Raw genomic sequence first — 25,180 nt, forward strand, 5'->3', positions numbered from 1 at the left:
AAATAAACAGTTCCTAAGGTTTAAGCTGTATGTCATTCTGAACGGCATGATGACATCTTGCTTTGTTCTATTCTGTTCCATCCAGAGAATGAAACACTCTTTTGTTCAGTGTTTCCACACGTGTGTGTACAGGTACAGGTGTGTGCAGGTGTGCATGGCCATGTGTGCAGGCCTGTAGGGAGGCCAGAGGACAACCCCAGGAGCTATTTACCTTGTGAGTTTCTGTTGTTCTTGAGATAGTGTCTATCTTTAGTCTCGGGCTTGCAGATCCAGCTAGGCTATCTGAACCCTAGTGAACCCTAGAATAAATTGCTTATCACTATTTTTTTTTTTTTTTCAGTTTTAGGATCCCAAGCATACAACCATTCCACCCAGATTTTGTATGTAGGTTCTGGGGACCAGTCTTGGGTCCTCCTGCTTACCTGACAAGGACTCTACCAACAGAACCATCTACTTAGTGCCCCCCCACCCCTATATTACTCAGCAGCCAACTGTTGGTTTAGTTTCGTTTTTGACTTTTAGAGACAGGTTTTTTGTACCTAGTTGGAGCTCAGACTTGCTATATAGCCCATGTGTGGTAGTTTGAATGAAAACAGCCCCAATAAGCTCATAGGAAGTAGCACTATTAGGAGATGTGGCCTTATTGGAGTAGGTGTGGTCTTATTGGAGGAAGTGTGTCACTGGGGGTGGGCTTTAAAGTTTCAAACACTCAAGCCAGGCCCAGTGTCACGCTCTCTTCCTGCTGCCTGAGGATCCAGATGCAGAACTCTCAGCTACCTCTCCAGCACCATGTCTGCCTGCATGCCTCCATGCTTCCCACCATGATGACAATGGACTAAACTCCTTAACTGTAAGCCAGCCCCAATTAAATGTTTTCTTTTATAAGAGTTGCCATGGGGCGGGGGAGAGGGAAGAATTGCCATGGTCAGGGTATCTCCTTACAGCAATAAAACCCTAACTAAGACACCAGAGTATCCTCAAATTCTTGATCCCCCTGCCTCTGCCTCTCAAATGCTAGTATTAAAGGCTTGGTCTACCAAGCCCAGCTTTCTGGAGCCATCTTATTATCAGATAGATTATCACCATACCCCAGTGCTTATGTTAAAGAAACCTTAACTTTCACTTTATAATGCAGAGTAGTAGTGCTGGCAGTTCACATATACTAAAGAGAAGCTTCCCTTGGTTTAACATGTGAATGTTGTTGATTTAATAAGGAAAAGGATCTTAAGCTGAGGTTAAAGATCTTAGCTGAGAATGAACCTGACATGTGTCATGTCCCATAGTTACTAAGGGTCACACTGGGACATGGTAAGTGCTTAGTTAAAATGGGAAAGGCTTGAAATCATGGGGTTTAGTCCCAGGCAGACCCTGTAGTTCTCTGGACAGAGAGGAGTACCCCATCACCTTCTGTCTTTCTAAGTCAAATGAACAAGCACAGTCCTAGCCTTTCACTTCTACAGGAGAACAGTTCCCAGAATAATTTTGCTCAGGTTCTTTGAACCCAGATCACCAAGGAACCGAGGACTCTCCTGACTCCTACAGAGAGTGAAAGGTCCCAGTTTCTGATCCTGTGTGTGTATCTTGCCTCCTCTGTCTAATAACTGATCTCCTTTATGAAGAACCATGGGCTTTTTGAAGTATAGATCCCTGGGTTTGTTCATGTTTACCCAGAAGGCCATAGTCTTGCCTGAGAAGTAATAGCAAGCTTGTGTGGAGTCCTGGTGGTTACATGGAGTTCTGACCCAAAGAAAGCCTTTGTTTTAGAGAAACCATCTGCTTGCCTTTGTAGTTGGGGCTGGTGGAGGGAGGTAAAGAATTGTCTTAGGTGTGATGATATGCTACAATCTCCTTTGGAAACTGGCAGAAAAAATTCTACTTGGTCTCAGAAGTGGGACTCAAAATATGTAAGAGTCAGTAAGACCTTGCTTGACACTGATCAACCAGAATGCACACTGGCTCACAGGGAATCTGACTGGCTGCCATGTTGCCTGGATTACCAGACTTGCCACAACACCCAACAGAGAACATCCATCCCCTGAGGGAATAATAAAATTGGATGTCTGTAGCCTTATCATCCAAGACAGGAGCTTAGGTTTCCTTTCTCTGGAGGATGCTGATTGGGTGACTCTATTTGCTTTTGGAGCCACAATGAAGAATAAGAATGCCACAGATTCCTAGGGTGGGAAGGCCCTTGCTGACTACAGCTGTGCTTCCTGGGGACCGGACAGCAAACAGCTGCTCCATTCATCTGCCACCTTGCAGTGGGGAACAGGTGTTTCTATTCATGCAGGCCTCCCTTCAAGAGTTCTGTCTGGACCGTAGAGCACTTTTGTGCTTACACACCTTGGAGAGTAAGTATGATTTCAGTCTCATTCAAAACGTACGATAGAGCTTCATATTGTTTGGGTCTCCCTCAACTCGGTCTATCTGAAGATTTTCACAACAGTGAGCATCGTAAATTTCTTGACAAATGCTAAAGCAGTTGCATGAGAAAGAATGATTGATTAAAAGCCCCCGGTGTTTCACACAATGCTTTGGGAAGCCCTCTTTGCACATTATCTGTGAATGGAGGCATGAGCCCAACTTTTATAAATTACTCTCTATAATATAGAACACTCGCGCAGCATAAGCTATTAATCTACAGGAGTTCATATGCACGGTAGTGCTCAGCTGCCTGAGCACCTCATAACGTAGTACATCTCTCTAGCAAATGATGGCAATGTATCTAACCTGTAGGCGGTGTGCGGCTTCAGTGGTCCATCACAGAACTTCTGCTGACTGGGATCACATTTGCCGCCAAGGCTGTCCATCTCCGCTCCAAGCTTAATGTTAAAACTCTTAGAACTGCTGTCGGGACTTTCTGCACACTTGCTGGCAAAATAATTGGTCTGGTAGACTCTAATGGAGGCGTTGTGTCTGTATTCCAGGTAGGAAGGGAGAGGGTGCTGTTGTTCTGGCTTTAGCTCATCCATACCTGCAGGAGAAAGCCCACAGTTAAAGGTGTGTGTGTGTGTGTGTGTGTGTGTGTGTGTGTGTGTGTGTGTGTGTCTTGAGTGCTGCATTTCTAAGGCTACATGTTCATCTTTGGTTAGCCCATAATAGAGATTTGGCAATCTCAAAACATGCTATTTGAACCTATTGTTTCTAAAATAAGTATAATCATTGTTATAGTTATGTAATACACCATCAGTTTTCTAGACTACCAAATCAATCAATTACATCAAATGATAACACATCCCATAGCTCCAGATGCTTGGTGATGCCTCATCAAGAGAGTGAAGCCACTCAGTAATCTCTCTGCCTGGCCAAACTCACTGTAGTTGCAGAAACTCAATGACCTGGGAGACAGAGAACAGATAAGAAAAATCGTGTCCTAAGGCAGAGTAGTTGTCCTCTAGAGGACAACATGCACACCCAGAGACATCTTACTCTTATGTCATCTTGAGTACAGTTTGTTCTTGCCTCAAATTTATCTGCTCACTCTGAACACTTCCCAGAATACCCTCCTTGTCCACCCAGCCTGCTTGGACACTGTGAACTAGTTTTGATGTTGCTTGAGGAAAAACAAAAAGCATAATTAATAAGGAAAATATTATAGAGACAGGATTATATCTCTGATGCCCTTCCAGACGTGGGTTTATCACAGCACCTAGGACTTTAATAAGATCCACTCACTTGGAGTATATCTTAGAAATATTTTTTTCTGATTTATTGGCATTTTATTTATGCTGTGTCTAGGGAAGCAGATTTGAGGGTAGAGAAGGAACTGACCAGGAGAGATTAATTCCAAGAACTGAGTTCCTCCCCATATTATATTCTCAGACCACATTTTAGAAAGGATCCAGACAGAGAGTTGGGGGTCCTTTATTTCTCTCTTCCTCTTCCCAAGGACCCAGCTGAAACCCTGATGCTACCTTTCAAAGGTTCTCTGGGCTCCTCCTTTTATATATCCCTTCTTCCATGCCCTTTAGCCAGGAGAGCCCTGACCTTGGGACCAATGTACTGAAGTCCCAGATGACAGATGACTTCTTGCATTTGGATGGTTGTTTGGTCATTAATTTACCTTTTCTGAAATGGAGACATTATTTCGTTGGCAACAGTTGAAGTGAAAGGGAACATTGCCTTTAGGATGAGTGTATATGGATGGACTGTTCTCTTTGGGTACCAAGGGACCATCGCTCAACTCTGTGGACACTAGTAATGGAAATCTACCTGTCTGTGGAGTAGAAGGTTGGCTGCCCTGCTGGTTGTGAGGTTTTGGTCCCTGCCCTAGATACACATGATGTGGAAACACATTATCTTCGTTGCTGCCCACCTAAAGTTTATTCACAGCTCACAAATTCATCTCCAGTTACAGGGTGTGAGGAAATCGGGGATGCGCCAGTGACCCTCGAAATTATTTAATTAATTATGCATAACCAATTTCATACAACTAAATAGAACGTAAAACCACATAGACTGTGAAATACCCAGTTAAACTAAAATACCATTTAGTCTGGAAACTGTTCCAGTGTTTGTCCTGTTTAAGAATTCCCATTTAACCCATAAATGGCTCAAAGGTTGTCAGAGATGATTAGGGAAATTCATGTATAGCACCTTGAATCATTTTGAGAAAAATAAGGAAGGTGAAATGGACTATTGTCACTGTGCACACTGGGATCTATTTGGGAGAGTCAACACTTAGGACCTGAACAGTAAATGAATACTTGAACACGTGTACCCCCGATACGGCACCCACACAGGCAATTTGACAGAATGTGTTATAATAAACTCTAAAGGTTAAAGTTCAGTTGTGTATAATGATAGCGATTGTATAGCATTTATCCAGTCTGTGGAAACTGGGTAGTCCCTGCATATGCTCCAAAACTAGATATTGACATACTGTTAAAAATTAAAAGCTGGGTGTGGTAATATGTCTGTAATCCAAACAGTGGGGAAACTGAGGCTGGAGACTCATGAGTTTGAGGTCAGCTTAGACTACAAAGTGAGGGTAAGACCAGACTGGACTACATAAAAAAAAAAAAAAATCCTGTCACCAAAAACAAGCAACAGTAAGATCAAGCAAACAAAATTCAGTAAAGGAGGTGACACTTCAAATATATCTTTTCTCTCTTGCAAGCTTTTGGGAATTTTCGTGAATGGATGCATAGTTTGGGAGTATGTGGCCATCAGAGGCATTTGAGACAGAGAGAGATAAAGAGTTGAGATGTGCTGCTATATGATGGCAGATTTTTTAAAAAAAGGAATAAACAAGATTGCTGGGTAGCTAGGAGGATACTCAAGCATTTCCAACAGAGCTTGAGAAGTAGTAAGGGCTATAAAAATTACCTTTACTTTTTTTTTTAAAAAGACAGATCCTGCTACATAGTTATAAGGATGGTCTTGAACTCATAGTAGTCGTCCTGTCTCAGCTTCCTGAGTACTGAGCTTGTAAGTATGGACAACTCTGTTCAGCTCAACGGTTATTGTTATTGTTACTGTTATCATGCTCCTCTCATTATGCCTAAAGATAACAGGGTTCATTGCCCAAGGAGTCTCCGGGCAGCTTTACTTGTACCTCCCTGTATCCAGCAGACACAGACATGAATGTTAAAAATGTAATTTTTCTACTCTTCAAACGTCGTCATTGAAGGAGCCCTCAGGCGACCTCCAAGAAGGCGACGCTGTGTCGTTGGTTCATGAATTCACCGCGGCTTACCGTCAGCCTCTCTCACCACCACCGCGAAGTATTTCACAGCTCCGTTGGTGTCGCTGAACCAGCTGCAGTTGACAGTGAAGTTGATGGAAGACTTGCTGATCAGCACATCCTTCTCACTCACACGAATGTGCGGAGGTGGCGGGGGAGGGCCTGAAAAAGCGGTGGGGTCAAGAAGGGGTCACCACGGGGGCTGCTTTCACCTCCTGAACAGGTCAGGGAGGTGAAGGTCTGCAGTCGCCCCAGCTTCTGTGCGCCGCCGCCCGGAGAGTGTGATTACAGCCTCCGAGAAGAAATCCTCCTCCTCCCCTGAACAGAAGTAGGCAGAGGAAACCATTTGCGGTGGCACATTAAGCTTAATGAAAGAGGCGGCTCCTCTGCAGGATTTCCTCAAGTTGTAGCACCAAATTGTTTAAAAGCCCCACTCGTTATGGACTAGCTAGATCAGGCAAGGTGATATGCTTGAATCCCAACTTGTTTGGGCACTTTCTTATTGCTATTGGAGAACTTCACCCAGACAAATGTCTCCATTTTCCTGGAGTCATTTGATCCTCTTCTCCAAGTAGTAATGACACAGGGCTATGTACATGTGGACTGTGTGCAAGAGAGCGGGAGTGCTGGAAACGACCAAGAGAGATGCGCAGTCCTCTCCCGGGTGCGGCAGGAGGTCCCGTGCAGACCTCTGGGAACACTTACGGTCTATCATAGTGATGGTGCTGTCTTCAACCACCTCACTGGTCACACCGGCTGACTGCACCTTGATGGACACCAAGTACCTCTTGTGAGGCACTAGCATCATGATGTTGAGGAGAGATTTTTCTTTCTCCAGCTTTCTGGAAAACTCGATTTCTTGGGTATCCATTTTTCGGCACTCAACGCTGTACCCATCAAAGTCGGAGTCGGGCGGTACCCAAGAACAAGCGATGGCTGTCGAGTTCTGGGGGCGGCAGTGCAGGTTTTGTATCTTGTCTGGCTCTGGAGGTGCAAAGGGGAAAAGACAAGAGTTCAGGAGTGTGGGAGAATCATTTCCTCAAGCACTCTTGGAGAGAACTATCTCTGAGATGTACACACGCAGTCCCCAGAATTTAGTGAATTGCTTTTTGGTGGAAATATGTTTAAGGATCTTCAAGGAAATTTTCTGGCTGCTGGTCTGCACTTTGAAAAAAAAAAGTTTAAAGCAGGTGGTGGTGCCACGCGCCTTTAATCCCAGTACTCAGGAGGTAGAGGCGGTCAAATCTCTGAGTTTAAGGTCAGCCTGGTCTACAGAGAGAGAGAGTTCCAGGACAGCCAGGGCTACTCAGAGGAACCCTGCCTTGAAACACAACAAACAAACAAAAAAGTTTAAAGTCAAAATGGGGCCAGTGAGATGGCTCATCAGGTAAAGGGGCGTGCCACCAAGCCTGATGGCCTGGGTTCATTTCCTGGAATCATGATTATAAGGAGACAACTGACTTCCACAAGTTGTCCTCTGACCTCCACATCCATGTTTGCTGTGACATGCACACGCATGCATACTCATGAGAACACACACAAAAATAAATAGATAAATAAACATACATGCAAAAGAAATAGTTGGAAATGTCACTAAGGGCGTGGCTAGGTGACTTAGCACTTGCCTGGCATGTGTGAGGCCAAGGGTTCTCTCCTCAACACTACACACCCAAATGAAAACAACACAACAATAAAAGCCCCACAAAAACGAAGAAGAAAGTTACTAGTATGGTTGGAAATGCCCGTGAGCACACTGAAAATGCCTGGTTGGAAGCCGAGGCAAGGTAGCTTAGAGATGAAAGGGGAAGCTTCCAGCCTGAATACAAAGTCTACGTACCAACACTTCTAGACAAATGACAAATGACTTCCCAGCTCTGCCAACCACCTGGGACATCTAGAACCCTGGCTGGCAGAGTCATTACTCAATAAACATGACCTCTGCTGAAGAGGAGGCTGGGAAATAACTGTAGTGACTCATGATCCTCCCATCTCCATCCTCTAATCTTGCCTACTCTCTACCGAACAGGAGATAATATGTATTCTCTCTCTCTCTCTGAATCCAAGTCCAGCCATCTTGAGTAAGATTATGGATTCAACCCAAGCCCCGCTGGAGTAAGATGATCCTCCCATCCCATCCAGAAGCCAAGAGAAGCAAGACAAGCCGTACTCGTCCTCACAGAGCCAGAGATTGGTTTGCTGTATGTTCTCCAGGAATCTCCACTGACAGTCTTGACGCTGAACTGATAGGCTCTCCCTGGGCGGAGCCCATACACAATGCGTCCTTCTGATTTTCTGTTGCTGTAGGGGTTGAAGACAGTAAGTGCGTCTCGGGGGAGCCACTGCAGCTCAAAGTCACTGTAGTCTGTCCAGTCTGGGGGCCCCTTCCAGGTGATGGCCAAGGAAGTGTTTGCAACATCAGCAAATGACAAAAGACTGGGGGGACTTGGGGCTATATGTAAAATAAAATGGGAAATCACATAATCAAATTTGCGACATAACATATAGTTTCAGAGCATTGAGTGACGTAAGATCTACTATAATGATCATGATCACAATAGATGTAGAAGCTTTCTTTTATAGTAGTTATTATGCATAAGGGACTACCTAGCATTTTGGGTCTTTTCTTTAAATATTCATACCCATAGTTTCCTTACCAGGGTGCTACAGAGCGTGAATGTATCCTGAGTGGGTTATGTGTGTAGGAAAGTACTCCATCAGATTTGGAAGCAAAGGGCTGGGATTCAGTTTTATTGTGTCCAGTTTTAAATAGTCTCGTAGACTGACTCTCTGGTGGTTTGCAAGAACATGTCCCCCAAAGGGAGCGGCACTGTTTTGGAGTAGGTGTGGCCTTGTTGGAGGAAGTGTGTCACTGAGGTCTCTTTTGCTCAAGCTTCCCCTGGTGTTATATTGAGACCACTTCCTGTTGCCTGCAAGATGTAGGACTCTCAGCTACTTTTCCAGCACCGTGTCTACCTGCATGCTGCTATGTCCCACCATGACGATAACAGACTGAACCTCTGAACTGTAAGTGAGCTACCCAGTTAAAAAAATTTTTATAAGCATTGCTGTGGTCATGGCGTCTCTTCATAGCAATAGAAACCCCAACTAAGACAGATTCCAAGGTGGGATACACCCACCTTGTGTGCACTCAAGGCATAACAGTATATAGGAGAGACTAACTAGTCCATAGCGACGATGTGTATCATTATACTCATTTTTCAGATGTGAAAACTGAGGGTGAGATGCCCAGTGATCTACCTTGCTTCATGCAGGTAAGTAGTGACTGTCCAAAACTAAGAACCTCGTGCTTTTTATACAAAGCAGAGATGGGTTTTATCTTACCATTGTGTCTATGTGTGTGTCCATTGTGTGTAGATATATGTGTATGCCTGTGTATGTGTGTGTCCATTATGTGTATGCCCATGTGTATGTGTGTGTGTCCATTGTGTGCAGATTTATGTGCTTTTGTGTGTGTGTGTGTTTATTACGTCCAGACATATGTGTATGCCCGTGTGTGTGTGTGTGTGTGTGTGTGTGTGTGTGTGTGTGTGAAACAGAGAGAGAGAGGGAGAGGGAGAGAGAGAGAGAGCACGTGAGCATGCATACATCTCATAGTGCATGTGTAAATGTGTGAAGGTCAGAGGACAGGGTTGAATGTTAGTCTTGGCACTTTACCTCCATTGAGGCAGAGTCTCTTTGCTGTCTGCCCCTGTATATGCCAGGGTGTCTGGCTCACAAGCTTCCCGTGTCCCCTCCTCCCACCTTGCCTGAGGAGGGTCCTAGGATTACAGACATATGCTCCCATGCTCCACTTTACTTGGGTTCTGGGTATTCAAACTTAGCTCCTCATGCTCGAGCAAGCTTGACCCCCTGAGGAGCCGTCTTATCATTAAAATCATAGTCAAAATACATCTCTAGAAGTCACTCCTCACCAGCGCTTGGCTGGGCTTCTTACCTGTCCTGCCCTCCCCTGTGACTTTATTGCTGAGGTCCCCACTGTGAGTCACCACACACAGCGTGTATTTCCTTCCAGGCACGAGACCCTGAAAGCGCCACTCTGTCAGGCCTTTGTCTTTCCAGTTTTCCTTCTTTGTGCCGTTGGGATTGTAGAGAATCAGCTCGTAGAAGTCAAAGTCCCCAGAGGCAGGACTCCAGCTGAACCAAAGGCTGTCTGTCATGTTCCGATTGGATCCTTTGAGATGGTTCACGGCAGCTGGGACTGGAAGAAGAGAAAAACTCACACTGAGAATGAAACCATGGTGCAAAACTGTGTTGATCCACAGCTAAGAATCTAGCCTATGCTGGCTAGGACATGGTTCAGTCCTGTGCACTGTGGACTCGGTTCGTGCTCATGGGTCAGACTGCTCATGTTGAGGCTCGTGTGGGGTAGCAATGGGTACAAATTAAACTGAATCAAAGCAGGTGGAAATTCTTCCTGTTGGCATAGGCACCCTGGTAAACAGGTCCAATGAAATATTCAGGACCGATTAATACCAGGAGACAATGTACCAGTTACCTTCCAAAAGACCCAGGAAATGGTTCCAGCTTCTTCTAGCCCCACCCACCTCTCTGGCAGCAACCATCCCATAACCACCCTCTGAGTTTCTTTACTGTGCCATCTGCCTTTAGGTTCTCAGTTATATCATTTTCTTTCTTGTCAAAGTCTATACGGGCACAACCTTAGTTTAGAAAAAGAGGTGGTCAGAGTCATTTCTGCTAATACATAAACAAGTTACAATGCTAATATATTCCATGTTTTTTTTTTTAAGCTGGTATTCTTTGGATAATGATGATTTGTTGGAGATTCCTTTTTCCCATCTCTCATGTGGAATCCTATTATGTAGCTCAAATGCTCAAACTTATAATGCTCCCTCCGCAGCCTCCTGGAGTGGGTAGATGTTCCAGCTTTGATATGGAAGGACCACCCCCATTGAGGTTTCGGTAACTGTCATGCCTACAAGGCAGAGCCGAGAGAGGGCCCTTGAAGACCCAGGATCCGGATGGGCTGGCTCTCTTGGTTCCTGGACCCTGGACGCTGGAGGTAGACCAAGCAGAGTTCTCCAGAGAATACTGCCGGACTGTGCTACACCTTTCCCAGACCCTGTAACCTATCCCTTCACTTGTAAGTTACCCCACAAAATAAACCTCCCTTTTAACTACGTGGAGTTGCCTTAATATTTTAACCAATAGCCTCCTGAGTGATGGGATTGAAGGCACGAACCACCATGCCTATGCACATCTTCCATTATCTGCTTCTTAACATGTCAGGTCCCCCAACCAAGCATACTGATACCAATGGTAACGTCTAGGCAATGCTATTTGTGGTCTGAGCTGATCACAGCTCTCTTTTAATCCTTTTGGTGGACAAATAGAACATTTCCATTAAATGCCTATAGGGTGCTATCTTCACATGTCTCCTCTCACCTTCAGATCTCAGCCGAAAAAAATCCCTCTGTTTAAAGTAGTGTCCTGTCTTACTAAGCCGTGGTCTGCACATGCTCATTTCATGGAATTTTTCAAAGTCATCTCCCTTTAAAATCCTGACTCTCTTCCCTCCTCTCTTCTCACATGGGGCTCTCTAAGGCCAGAAGCCTGTCCTTCTTGGTCATTGCCATTTTCTAGGAGTCAGTCATGTGCCTGGCACCTCAAAGCACTGAGGAACAGTTGTCAAATGAGGAAGAAGTTAAATAAGATTTGACTTGTTTGTAGCCCAGAGAGATTTTTGTCTCCTGTTTTCCTGGAACTCTTGTTCATCTTAGCTAGGGCTCTGTTTCCAACACACAGTGGTCAATGTGTGTGTGTGTGTGTGTGTGTGTGTGTGTGTGTGTGTGTGTGTGTGTGTATGTGTGTGTATGTGTGTGTGTATATATGTTTGTGTATGTATATGTGTGTATATATATATATATGTGTGTGTGTATGCATATGTGTGTGTACTTGTGTGTGTGTGTGTGTGTGTGTGTGCATACATTCCTACGTGTGTATGTGTGATTTGTAGTTGACCTTCTGTGGACCTGCTCTGCCTTCCATGTATTCCCTGTAGGAAGATGCAGGGAATAGCTTGACTAGAGTCGTGAGGAGTTACAACCCTTGTTTGACGAGTTTGCTGGCAAGTAGAGGAACTGGGTTAACTTTTCACAAACCCCATCAGACAAATAAGTGGAGGCCAAGGAACAGAAGCCAGTGGAATAACTAGACACAACTCACACCTAGTCTGAATTAGGGTCAAAGGTTTCAAGGTCACACATTCCTATAAAGCTCTACTCTGAACAGAATAGGGACAGAAGAACAAGTCAGGGCTGACCCAGTGGATACTGTGACGCCTCCCTCCCAGTCCATCCCTGCTTGGGTCTCACCTGTTCTGCCGAATATAAAGGACTCATTGGACAGCTCCCCACTGTGCGTAACAATCACCATCTTGTACATCCGGCCTTGTAGCAAGTTCTGGAAAGAGAAGCTCTGGACTAATGGGCCGACTTGAGCTCTTTCCTGAAGAGTTTTGTCTGGGTTGTACAGAAAGATGTTGTACCAGCTGAGCTCACCCTCCGAGGCAGTCCAGCTGAAGGACAGGTGTCTAGTGGAGTTCTCTGTGATCTTCAGATTGGTGACAGCCGCCGGGACTGGAAGAGTCAAGGAACAAGAGAACGAGTCAGCATTTCGGCATGTCCCTGACACAGTCCAGGATCAACACCTTGGTGGACACATTCAACCCCAAACGCATGCATCATCCCTGCCTTTAAGATATGTTGATGTCCAATAGATGCAAACAGCAGCCTCCTAGGGTGGGGTTTTCCTAAGAGACCTTGGTGACAGCCCTTTCCAGTTCACGTTTCTGTCTCTGATTTTTATAGGTTTGTGCTCCAGACAAGCTCTGATTGGCCTATCCAAACACCCACTCCATCTAAGAACTGCTGGAGCGAGTGAAGGGGCCTGTCCTACAGACCCAAAGCTGCAGGATCTTCATGACACATGGCAACAACAGGACTCTGAGAGGAGTCCCAGTGAGGATCCAGTATTGATAGCGTAGCAGAAGCCAGAGACCTCTAACCAGACCAATGACTCATTGCCCTGAACATATATAAGTAAAGCTGTTTGGGCAAAGGGTATAAATATGTGACAGTGTGACACACCATAGCTACCATGGTGAAAAATTTTTTAACTCTTATTTTTAATTTTTTGTTTTCTTTTGGTGGAGGAGATAGCAAGGGTGGAGGACAGATATGGAGGAATGAGGAGATGAGTGAGATTGGGGTGCATGATGTGAAATTCACAAAGAATCAATAAAAAATTTAAAAAAACAAACCAAACCAAACAAACAAAAGCAAATACACAATAACCCACACACAGAAACCAATCCAACCCCCTAAAGAACTATTTGATCATATCCTTTGTCTATTATAAATGAAATAATTTGTAGATGTTGTTATTAAATTTTCAAATTCATTATACATTCTGGATAAAAATCCTTTGTCAGCGTCACCAACATTTCCCTAATTCTTTTGGTTGCCGCTTCGTTATGGTGACTGCTTATTTTGTTGTATAGAAGCTTCTCAATTTCATATAACCTCCCCAGCTCCATCTCCCCCCACTTCCCTCCCCCATCCCTACTCCCACCCCACCAGTAATTGTAATTGGCCACACTGGTGTCTTGAATTGTTTTCCTGTTGTCTTGATAGTTTGAGGTCTTACAATGAAGTCTGTGAGGCTGGCCATGTTGGTGAGTGCCTTTAATCCCAGCACTCAGACCAGGCCAGTCAAGGTTACAGAGTCAGACACTGTCTCAAAACAAGCAAGCAAGCAAACAAACAAACAAAAAACCCAACCAATTAGGTATTTGATCCATTTTGAACTTATTTTTGTATAGGGCAGGATATATGGGCCATGTTTCAATCTCTACTTATAGATACTCCATTTTCTAAGCACTATTTATTAAAGGGAGTATTGCCTTTTACCCAGTAATGTTCTTGGCACCATTGCTAAGACTCAGTTGGCCGCAAATTATGTGAGGTTATTTCTGGATGCTTCATTGAAATCCATGAGTTAGTATGACTGTTCTTTATGGCACTGTAATGCTGTTTTGATTACTATGGCTTTAGAGTATATTTTAAAGACAGCTAGTATTATACCTCCAGCTCTGTTCCTTTTACTCAAGATTGTCTTAGCCAGTTTTCCATCTTTTGTGCTTCTGTACTAATTTTAGAATGTTTTTCTAGTTCTGTGAAACATGCCATTGGTATTTTGATGGGTATTGAACTGAAGCTGCAAATCATGTTAGGTGGATGGATATTTCGGCAATATTCTTCCTTCCCTATAGCCCATGAATGTGGGAGGTCTTTCCAATTTTGTGTTTGTGTTTCCTTTTCAATTCCCTTTACCAGAGACTTGTAATTGCCATTGTAGAGGCCTTTCACTCTCTTAGGTAAATTCCTTTCTGTGTATTTTGCTTTCTTTGTAACTATTGTGAATGGCATTCTGTTCATTATTTCCTTTTTAGGAGTTTTGTTGTGATATACTAAAATGTTTTGATTTTTGTTTTTGTATGCTGACTTTGCATCCTGCAGTTTTACTGAATTTGTTTATCTATTCTAACAGTCTTTTGTGGACTCTAGAGGTTTTTTTTTTTTAAGGTAAAATCATAATCACAAGCAGTGATAATTTAACTTTCGCCCTACTTGTGTGGTTTTTCCTTTCCTTTCTTTCTCTTGCTAACTAGCTCTGATGAATACTTCTGGTACTATGTTGTATGAGGGTAGTGTGGTTACACATCTTTGTCTTGTTCTAGAGCAGTGGTTCTCAACCTGTGGGTCTTGACCCCTTTAGAAGGTTGAACAATTTTTTTCACAGTTACCTAAGAGCGTTGGAAAACACAGATATTTACATTACAATTCATAACTGTAGCAAAACTACAGTCATGAAGTAGCAATGAAATAATTTTAGGGTTGGGGGTCACCACAGCCTGAGGAGCTGGATTTAAGGGTTGCAGCATTAGGAAGGTTGAGAACCACTGTTCTAGATCTTAGTGGAAAGTTCAACTTTCCTCTCATTCAGTATGATGTTGGCCAAATGTTATGTATGGCTTTTATTATGCTCCTAGATCCAATTTGTCCACTCTTTTTTTTTTTTTTTAAATCATGAGCAGAAGTTGAATGGCATTGAATGCTTTCCCTGTATTATGGAGAGCTTATGCACAGATCTGCAGGTATTGAACTGTTCTAGCATCCACAAGGGAAATCCTCTGGTTATGATGAACAGTCTTGTTTGGTCTTGTTGGGTTAGAATTGCTAGTGTTCTGCTGAGTGTTGTGTCTATGTTCATTAGAGATATTAGTCTATCAACTCTTTTTGTTGTATTCCTATCTGGCTATGGTATCAGTTAAAATGACCTTGGAAGAATTCTCTCTGTTTCTGACTTTTGGACTAGTTTGAGAAGAGCTGGTTTTTAGCACTTCTGGCTGGTTGGAGGGGCTCCCAAGTGACTGGCTACAGACGAGAAAGCAGCAGAGAACCACCGAGGCAGAAAACATGAGCACTGGCTCCCCGTTTGAGGCTGGCCCTCATGGAGCTGGATGCAAGGCGTGGCAGGGAACCATGGTAACTGCTCTGTGGTGCCCGCTTGAAGTCCTGGAACAAGAGTCCTCCAAAGTTGGAGGGAGCAGATGAGGACAGAGACAGGTATAGCGGTTGAAAAGAAAGAATGTCTCCCTGAAGAACCTAGAAAATATGTTGTTGCCACCTGACAGCTTATTTTATCCCCACTTTCTGACTTTGAGGACGATATGCTAATACATTTGCACTCTTTCAAACGATCAAGTCTGTAGCCACGTCGGCAGCGGCAATAGTAAACTAACAGAACAGGTTTCAGTGACGAATCAGAGTTGGAGTATGGCGTGCTAAAGCCTGTGTGGACTGGCTGGCTGATGTGGAAGTGTGCAGTCCGGATGGACTCGACTACTGCGTCGAGAGCTATGCGTCTTCTCCCAGCGTGGCCTCTGCTCCCTCACCTTACAGCGTCTACACCGAGGCAGACAAGGAGATAGCTAGCCCAAACATGACCTTGTGTCACCTACCTGTTCGTCCTTCAGCCTGGGCTTCCTTGCTGAAGAGGCCTCCGCTGACGGTGAGGATCTGCATCTTGTATTTCTTGCCCGGCGTCAGGTCTTCAAATTTGTGCTGCTTAGCGGTAGCCGGCTCCGACGTGTTGCTCAGGAGAACCCCGTTCTCATTTAGAAGCAGGATGTCGTATCTTTCCGCCACACCGACGGCTTTCTGCCAACTTAGCGTTAAGGAGTTACTGCTGTAGGCATTGTCTGCGGCGACCCCCTGGACGGACGCGGGGACTTCGAAGAAACAAGAAAAAGCAAGAAAACTCAGGTTCGACCATTCAGGGGAAAAATACTCAATTAAGGAAAAATCTTCTAAAACCAAAGCGCACAACTACGCTTTCCTTCCTTAAAAATAATTTTGAAAAAACAAAATGAAATTTTGGAAAGTGTATAGTTCTGAAGAGTTCTGTCTATAAATAAAGCTGGAAACATCTTTTAGTAAGTGTACATTTTTCCCCAAGCACATGTAATAAAAAAAAAAAAAACCTCTATTAAGACAAAAAAGTACAAAGATGAGAAATGCTCATGAAACTACCAAGAAATATACACATGTAGGTAGTTTTAAATTAGATTTGTATCAGTTTACTAAGTCCATTCATTCACTGTTCTACTATAGAGAACCATGGATCACTCTACTATCTGGTTCTTCACCAGCTATGAGCTCACCTGTCTGCCCGGGTGCATCTATCTCGTTGCTCAGGGACCCACTGACAGAAGCAATGGCGATCCTGTACTTGGCCCCGGCTTCCAGCCTGTGAAAAGTGTGCTCTGAGATGTGCTTAGATATAGTCTGAGATTGAACCTTCTCACTCTGCCTGAATGCTGATACCACATAGGAGTCAACATCTCCGCTACCAGGGGTCCAGGTTACCATCAATCTATCTGTGGCTCCGTCGGCAGAAATGTGAATATTTTTGACAGTACTGGGAACTGGAAAAGAAAAGAAATTTAAAAACTATCATTAAAAAAAAAATGAACTGTGGGGATATTCAACTAAAGTTTCCAAGCTACTCTGGGGATGTGGCTCAATAATACAGATCTTGTCTATCATGCAAGGCTTTGGGCTCCATCCCTAGGGCCTCCCTAGGTTATGCTTTTGAATAGTTTATCATTTCTGAAAGAATGCATGTGGAAAAAAATACCAATTTCCCCGTCAACTCTTCTGCTGGAACAGAAGTTAAGGGGAGAAAGTTCAGACGCAGATCAAGAAATGAAAACATTAGCCATATATTGAGAGGTGGTTAGACTATCCAAGACTTGGTTTTCTTATTTACTAGCTACATGATAATAGGCAAATTATTTAACCTCTATAAATTTCTTCATAAGAAAAAAAAGTCAATGGTGATGATAGTAATGAGTCATAGGTTTATGAAGACTGGACAGGATATACATTGCTGTGGGGCTGTCCCCCAATAAGCTGTCAACTTAATTATTTAAAAAGTATGATAGCTACTAAAAGAATTCCAAAGAACTGACACCCCAGCAGGAGAGTTATTTACTAAATGTATAATATAATCTGTGTGTCCCAGAAGTCCCAGTTAGGCATATCCATTTGGTGTTATTTCTCTGAAAGGTTCCTTGTCACATCCATATCATAATATACTTTTGTCAATCTTTCCTTGATAATATCATTATCACTCTCAGGACAACGTTATGCTTCTTGCAATCCCTCATTTATCTAAGGCTTAATCTAAATACTTGCATTATCTAATATCTTAAATACATCACTGTGCCCACTCAGGCTCAAGAACAGTACTTCAAATTACCCGTGAGGCCCTCAATGAAGGCTGACTGCTGAACATCGCCACTGATGGTCAGGACAAGGATTTTGTAATGGCGCCCTGGTATGAGGGCGGTGAACTGATACTCAGTTGCAGTGTTCACAAGGTGAATAGGAGGAAAGACCTTCATGTCATTGAAGAGCAGCTGGACCTCATACTGGTCAACGTCCCCATTGGCTAGTGACCAAGTCACATGGAGGTTTTCGGTGCTCCTGTTGAGTAGTTTGAGGTCCTTCACAGGCTCTGGGACTAGGGAGAGAAATGAAAGATATTTGAGGTATGGGACTGATCGAGTTTACCTACACAATCTATGAATCACACTCAAGGAACTGCCAAACATCTCTCTCCTGCTGGAAAATCTTGAGTTACTTCATACATAATTAAGTAAGAAAAATTGAAAGCAACTACTTAAGTTGTAATTCCCCCCCTCCCCCCTGACATAAATCTTATATGTTACATGTTGGTAGAATATAATTATGAGTTATGCTCTCAGTCAGAAGATAAAACAAGATGTCTAGAATTTTAACGTCTTGATGTAAGAAGACAGGGAAGAAAAATGAAACACATTTTTTTTCCTCCCTCACTCTGCTTGCTTTTATCTACCAATAAATATTCTATAATAGTAGGCCATTGCTTAGCTGAATGATGTAAGCCCAATGTAGAGACCCACAGAGGTTTCCTAGTGAGAACTTACTCAGGGTCTGAGAATCTGAGCTTGCTTTACTCAGCAGGGTTGCATAAGGGGATGATTTGACCACAGGCGTGGTTACCAGGTGTTTGGAAGGGTCTGCACTTGGCTGTGAGGTGCACTTTGATCTAACAAGGAGGTCGTTTGCCTTGCTCCTCGGCATTGTTATAAAAAATCCTTTTGAATAAATGGAAAAGGATGTTGGGTATTGACCCAGGTCCTCCCAAAGCTATCTAGTGTTTCTGTCTTTCTCCTCTTCACTATCTTTCTATCTAATGTTTTCTTATCCCTCTCTCCTCCTCATAAGAACCCTTGAAAAGGTGGGAGCTGGCCTCCCACAGAGGGCACCAGAACTTGGGACTTGGGTACAGAGGAAATAAGTAAGAAAGAGTAGGGGCACCGTGGAAGCAGTTGGACATGTCCAGTTATGAATTAAGGATTAAGCAATGGTATTCTATTCCTCGGGAGTAAAACTGTATAAAGATAAAGCAGAGTGGCTAAAAGTTAAGCCGAACAAGTAGTGAAAGTTAGGCTGCAGCAACTTTCTCTCTGTGTCTAGGTTTCTCTCTCTCTCTCTCTCTCTCTCTCTCTCTCTCTCTCTCTTTCTCAATTTCTATCTACTAAATTAGGTAAAAATACAGGTTTTTTTTTTTTACACCTGCCAGAATGGCAATGATCAAAAACACCAATGACAGTCTGCGTTGGAGAGGATGCAGAGCAAAGGGAACACTCCTCCACTGTTGGTGGGAATGCAAACTTGTACAACCACTGTGGAAATCAGTATGGCGGTTTCTCAGAAAACTGGGAATCAATCTACCTCAAGACCCAGCCATCCCACTCTTGGGCATATACCCAAGGAATGCTCAATCATACCCCAAAGAAACGTGCTCAACTATGTTCATAGCAGTACTATTTATCATAGCCAGAACCTGGAAACAACCTAGATGCTCGTCAACTGAAGAATGGATTAAGGAAATGTGGTACATATACACAATGGAGTACTACTCTGCAGAGAAAAAACAATGACAGCATGAAATTTGCAGGCAAATGGATGGAACTAGAAAAAATCATCCTGAGTGAGGTAACCCAAACCCAGAAGGACAAACATGGTATGTACTCTCTCATAAGTGGATTCTAGATATAAAGCAATGAACAATCAGACTGCAACCCACAGAACCAGGGATGCTATATGGCAGGGAGGACTCTAGGATGACTGTGGCTTAGAATAAGTTTTGGTTTTACTCAAAAAAATAAACAAACAATTACAGGGTTTCGGTATAGGGATATGGTATAGGAAGAAACTTAGGGTAAGAGTAGAATTTCCCTAGGACCAGACCTTGTGTATAGAAAAGTGTGTCAAAAAATGAGCAGCCACTGTGGTCTTAGCATTCTGAGAAAGAAAAGCCACTATGGGGCAGGGAAATAGTAGGCAGATGTTTGTATATTCACTTGTAGAGTTTGAAAAATACAAGAGTTAAGGTAGAACAGCAATAAGTACAGAGGTTCTTGGAGTTCACAGAGGAACTGTGTCCTTGGTTTTCCGACTATGGGACTCTGGATGCAGACTCATGGGGGGAGAATTGGGGTCGAAATGCAACAACGTTTTGAGGAGCATGGGCCAGAAAAGATCCCAGTGGAAGCTTTTGGCCTGTGAGCACTAATTTGGAAAAGTTGGGATCTGAGTCCTGAGCAGCAGGGGGGAATTTTCCCTGAGGTGGACACAAGAGAAACAAAACCTTTCAAGCCCTTTCAAGCCAATATTAGAGAAGCAGCTAGCAGAGGGAAGGAGGTGCAATTTCGAATGTTCCCTGTGATTGAGCAGCAAGACACCCAGGGTAATATCATGTGGGTGCATGTTCTGATTCCATTTAAACAACTTAAGGAACTAAAAAATGCATGCAACCAATATGGCCCGAGCATCCTGTTTACTTTTTGCTTTGTTAGAAAGCCTAGGTCTAGAAGCCTTGTCTCCTGGGGATTGAAAACAGATGGCCAGAGCTTGCCTGTCAGGCAGAGATTATTTATTGTGGAAAAGTGAGTTTGTAGAGCAATGTCAGGCCACAGCTGAAATAAATTGGGTCCAACAGATTCCCATTACTTTTGATATGCTTACTGGAGAAGGTCTTTATTGGGAGATAGGTCAGCATTTAAATTTTGATGTGGCAGTGTATGCTCAGGTTAATGCAGCTGCCCAAAGGGCCTGGAATAAGCTTCCATCATCTGGAAGACAGACTGAGGATTTATCAAAGATAAGGCAAGGGCCTGATGAATTGTTTCAGGACTTTGTCTCTAGGCTAATGCAGACAGCAGGCAGGTTAATTGGGGATGCAGAAGCTGGACTTTTGCTTGTTAAACAGCTCGCCTATGAAAATGCTCATGCCACCTGTCAGGCTGCTTTGAGACATTTTAGAAAGAAAGGAAACATCTCTGACTATATTCAACTTTGCTCAGATATGTACGGAGGGCCCTTGTATAATCAGGAGATAGTCATGGCTGCAGCATTACAGGGAAAAACAGTCAAGGATGTTCTTTACCAGCAAAGAAATTATGACTCAAGGCAAGGGGAAGCTGTCAGACCACTGGGAAGCTGCTTTTGGTGTGACCAGATAGAACACCAGGTCAAGAGGTCTCCTGAAAGGGGAAAAGGCTTAAGGGCAAATAAGGAACCTGGATGGTGCCTGAGATGCAAAAGAGGGAAGAATTGGGCTAGTGAATGTCTATCAAGGATGGATACCCAGGGGAATCCTTTTCAGGAAAACAGACGGAGGGGTCAGCCCCAGGTCCCGACAGAGTAGATTTTTGCAGTAATTCTGCAGTCTGTCTCCCAGCAAAGAAATTTATTCAGGACCTCTACAGAGCAACCCCAGGCAGTGCTGGATTAGATCTCAGGTCTTCCATCCATGCAGTTTTAATCCTGCAATGGGGATGTAGACCCTCCCCACTGGGGTTTATGGGCCTTTGCTGGAAGGCACTGTAGGGTTATTGCTGGGGGAAAGTAGTACCACCATGCAGGGTGTCTTTGTTGCTCCCAGAGTGATTGATGCTGATTATGTTGGTGAGATTAAGGTGATGACTCACTCACCTAGTGGAGTTTCTGTAATAAAGACAGGCCAGAGACTTGCACAGTTAATTTTGCTTCCTCAGTTGCAAACAAGAAATCCAGTTAAAAGGGATAAGAGAGGAGAAGCTGGATTTGGTTCATCAGATGCCTATCGGCTGCAAGCCATAGGTCCACAGCATCCAGAACTCACTTTGGTTATAAACGGAAAAAGCTCTGGCCTGCTAGACACTGGTGTGGATGTGTCTGTTATTACTGCCAGTCAATGGCCTTCCATGTGGCAAAAGATGGAAACTATTATACAGCAGCAAGGGACTGGTCAAATTCAATGTCCTGAGCAGCGTAGCAATGTATCTCCATGATGGGTAAGGCCAATTAATGAAGAAGAAGATGACCTAAGACAGACACAGTCTATCTGAGGGGTCTGAGGGGCCCTTTAAAATATTAAGAAGGGGGAGCTGTGGAGACTCATAGAGGTTTCCTAGTGAGAACTTACTCAGGGTCCCAGAATCTGAGCTTGCTTTACCCAGCAGGGCTGCATAAGGGGATGATTTGACCGCGGGCGTGGTTACCAGGTGTTTGGAAGGGTCTGCACTTGGCTGTGCGGTGTGTTTTGATCTAGCAAGGGAGAGGTCTTTTGCCCCGCCCCTTGGCATGTTATAAAAAGCCCTTTTGAATAAATGGAAAAGGCCATTGGGTATTGACCCAGGTCCTCCCGAAGCTGTCCTTTTTCTGTCTTTCTCCTCTTTGCTATCTTTCTATCTAATATTTTCTTATCCCTCTCTCCTCCTTTTAAGAACCCTTGAAGAGGAGGGAGCTGGCCTCCCACAGCCTGAGGGGAGAGTTATTGGGACTATAGTTGAGCAGTCAGAAAGCAGAAGAAACTCGGGGTTTCCATGAACTTAACTCCTAGTCTGGTCACCTGTACTTCTGATAACCCCTCCACTTACTTGTTCTTCCATTCCCTTGTTCACTAGCTTCATACTGTCCACTTTTGGTAATGACTGTGACACTGTACAGGCGTCCAGGGATGAGCTGAACAAATACACACTCGTTTTCTGACTTTGGAATGCTTTTGGTTTGAACGAAGCTGTTTTTGTTTTTGATGGTGACTTCATAGCGGTCGAAGTCCCCAGTGGCGTGGACCCAGGACACCTTTAAGTAGTCACTCCTGGCAGAGTTGCTGACGCTGATTCCCTGGACCTTGTCAGGCACTGGAAAAGAGAGCAGCTGATCAAAGATACCAACTTGAGACAATAAAACAAATAAGCTAGCTTTTTTTTTTTTATCGTGTGCATTTAAAAGAAAATCTCAGACCTGTATATCACAAAGGGGAAATATAGTTATGTTACTTAAAATGACCTTTTAGCAAAACCTGATGAATGCATTCTAATCTAATAATAACCAATAGAATGCCTCTTATAAGATGAAACATTAAAATAATAGCTAGTGCCTAATATGAAGGATGGGGCAGATATTAATGACCGCAGCATACCTTGGTGACTCAAGTTACCAAGAAAAGTATAAAAAACTCAAAAGAAAACTGTAAAAAAAGGAAACCTGTATGAGTACATATATAAAAAGATGTTAGGAGTCACTAGTCACCAAAGAAAACCAGACCCCAGTGCAATGATATTCTGTTTTCCTTGGGCAAAATAGAACACTGGACCCAGCCAGCTATGGGAGAAGATGTCTTTCATGTCCTTCCACAGAGATTACATATTGAACTGCTGTGTGTACACTGTGAACTATCACACAGTTCTCACAATTCATTTCTTATGAACTCGAAACACAGACATTTTGGGTCTCTTGCTTTTCATATCAAAATATGAACTGTGAGTGAATCTAAGCAACACAATGATAATTTTGAAAATACAAGTCCCTGAAAGATTACATACTTTTTTTTTTTGTTTTGTTTTGTTTTTCAAGACAGGGTTTCTCTGTGTAGCTTTGCGCCTTTCCTGGAACTCACTTTGTAGACCAGGCTGGCCTCGAACTCACAGAGATCCACCTGCTTCTGCTGCCTCTGCCTCCCGAGTGCTGGGATTAAAGGCGTGAACCGCCACTGCCGCCGCCGCCGCCGCCGCCGCCACCACCACCACCACCCCGCTACTTACTTCTTACATACATAAAATGCCTTCTTATGTTAAAACATGTGAGAAATTAAAGCCTTATTAAACTAGGACTGTACGTAAGTAAGATATACAAGAAAGAGATGAGCATGATGAGTCAGGACGTTGGCTATCGTGGGATGGATTAGTCAGGCATGAACCATGTGATTGGATACAGATTACTGTCAACGTCCTAGCTAGCTTTTATTTTAGGCAGCTTTTTCTCATGCCATTTTAAATTCATAAAAATTACTAGCGAGATGCCTAGAAAAATCTAAGTGTCAACTGGCGTGTGCTTTTTTTGAAGAAAGAACTATGACTAATGCTATTTTGTCAACCTGAGTCTCTTTCCAATAGATATATAAACAAATGATTCCATGGGCTGATGTTTTCCTTCTCTGTGAATAGGAGAATGCATTTAACTAGGAACACTGCAAAATGAAGCCATTCTGGTGTTAAAGGAGGTTTAGTTTTCAATTTAGGGCTGAATTTTGATTCAAGAATAAATGACAGGTCCTCTTTCTCTTGTGTGTCAGGTGTATATTCATGTCACAATGTGTGTGTGTGTGTGTGTGTGTGTGTGTGTGTGTATGTGTGTGTGTGTATGTATGTGTGTGTGTGTATTTGTGTGTGTGTGTGTGTGTTCGAGCAAATATAGAGGCCTAACACGTTCCTTGACTGTTCTCCACCTTATTTTTTGAGAGAGGGTCACTCACTGCACCTAGTACTTGTCAATCTGGCTGGGCTGGCTGGCCGGTTAGCTCCTATCCGCGTGTTTCTGCCTCCCCCAGCCCAGGCCCCAAGTTCGACGGTCACAGATGTGTGGCACCATGCCAAGCCTTTATGTGGGTACTGGACATCCAAACTCGGGTCCTCATGTTTGCGCGGCCGTCATTCTGCTGACTGAGCCGTCTCTGCCCCCACGTCTCTTTCTATTTGATTAGAAGCAGACGTGGATATTCACAGGGGGAAGCATTGGCAAGAGGCCTATACTTGATCCAGAGCACCAAGCCTCTCTTCCAGTTAGCTGTCTTTTTTAGCTCCTTTGAACACCTCTAGGCCTGGAGGAGTTGGGTTTACGTCACAGGATGTCTGCTCTGGCATATGCCAGCCCATGTCCTTTTCTTTTGCTTTCTCCCAAGTCACAAAACAGCCAGAAACTCCATCATTTTTGGCACTTAAACTCTATTTTTTTATGATGCTTTTATACAGGTTGTATTAATATCTTCTGTTGGGTTATATTTACTGATCGGCTTTATATTAGAACAGAGTACACCACAGATCTGGAACAAAGACAGGGCTTTACCTGAGACCAATTAGAGTTCTGTCAGCATTTAGCCATGGCAGAGATGAGACATTCTGAAATGGCACTGTATGCACAGACTAAGAATGGTCAGTGATCTTGACAACTTACTGGAGGCAAAGCAATTACCACAGGAAGGCGAAGTAGCCGAGCAAGGTGCTAAGTCAATAAAGGACTCTGTAGGTGGAACTGGAAGTCATTTGTGAGGACTGTCTTAATGCACAGTGAGAGGACGTGACGCGGGATTAGAAACATTGGTCTGTTGGCCCACATGGAGGAGAAGAGCATTAGAAACGTTAAAGAGCCTTAAGACAGCCAGCCCAAATCAGCCCCGCAGCAACTCAGACACGAGCCTCCTGTTAGAGTCATTGGCCTCTGTCAGTCAGGCACAAAATCCAAGTTCACACTGTTCAAGAGTCAAGATGCTGTTTTGAGCAGAAAATAGCTTTTCTCA

At 43.7% G+C, this 25,180-nt stretch overlaps 1 protein-coding gene across 2 annotated transcripts in view; it reads right to left on the reverse strand.

Moving 5' to 3' along the window:
- Ptprb (protein tyrosine phosphatase receptor type B) overlaps nucleotides 1-25,180 on the reverse strand; it is a 113,150-nt gene that overhangs the window by 24,919 nt on the left and 63,051 nt on the right. For both annotated transcript variants that reach the window (XM_028877960.2, XM_028877959.2), the window contains 10 exons: nucleotides 22,263-22,526; nucleotides 17,552-17,815; nucleotides 16,452-16,715; nucleotides 15,750-16,019; nucleotides 12,040-12,303; nucleotides 9,642-9,905; nucleotides 7,854-8,135; nucleotides 6,392-6,670; nucleotides 5,699-5,848; nucleotides 2,731-2,974 (listed from right to left, as the gene is read on the reverse strand). In XM_028877960.2, coding sequence (XP_028733793.1) covers nucleotides 2,731-2,974; nucleotides 5,699-5,848; nucleotides 6,392-6,670; nucleotides 7,854-8,135; nucleotides 9,642-9,905; nucleotides 12,040-12,303; nucleotides 15,750-16,019; nucleotides 16,452-16,715; nucleotides 17,552-17,815; nucleotides 22,263-22,526 — 2,545 coding nt within the window. The remainder of the gene's footprint in view (nucleotides 1-2,730; nucleotides 2,975-5,698; nucleotides 5,849-6,391; nucleotides 6,671-7,853; nucleotides 8,136-9,641; nucleotides 9,906-12,039; nucleotides 12,304-15,749; nucleotides 16,020-16,451; nucleotides 16,716-17,551; nucleotides 17,816-22,262; nucleotides 22,527-25,180) is intronic.

The sequence above is a fragment of the Peromyscus leucopus genome, chromosome 18 (assembly GCF_004664715.2).
Source record: "Peromyscus leucopus breed LL Stock chromosome 18, UCI_PerLeu_2.1, whole genome shotgun sequence".
NCBI classification, from domain to species: domain Eukaryota; kingdom Metazoa; phylum Chordata; class Mammalia; order Rodentia; family Cricetidae; genus Peromyscus; species Peromyscus leucopus.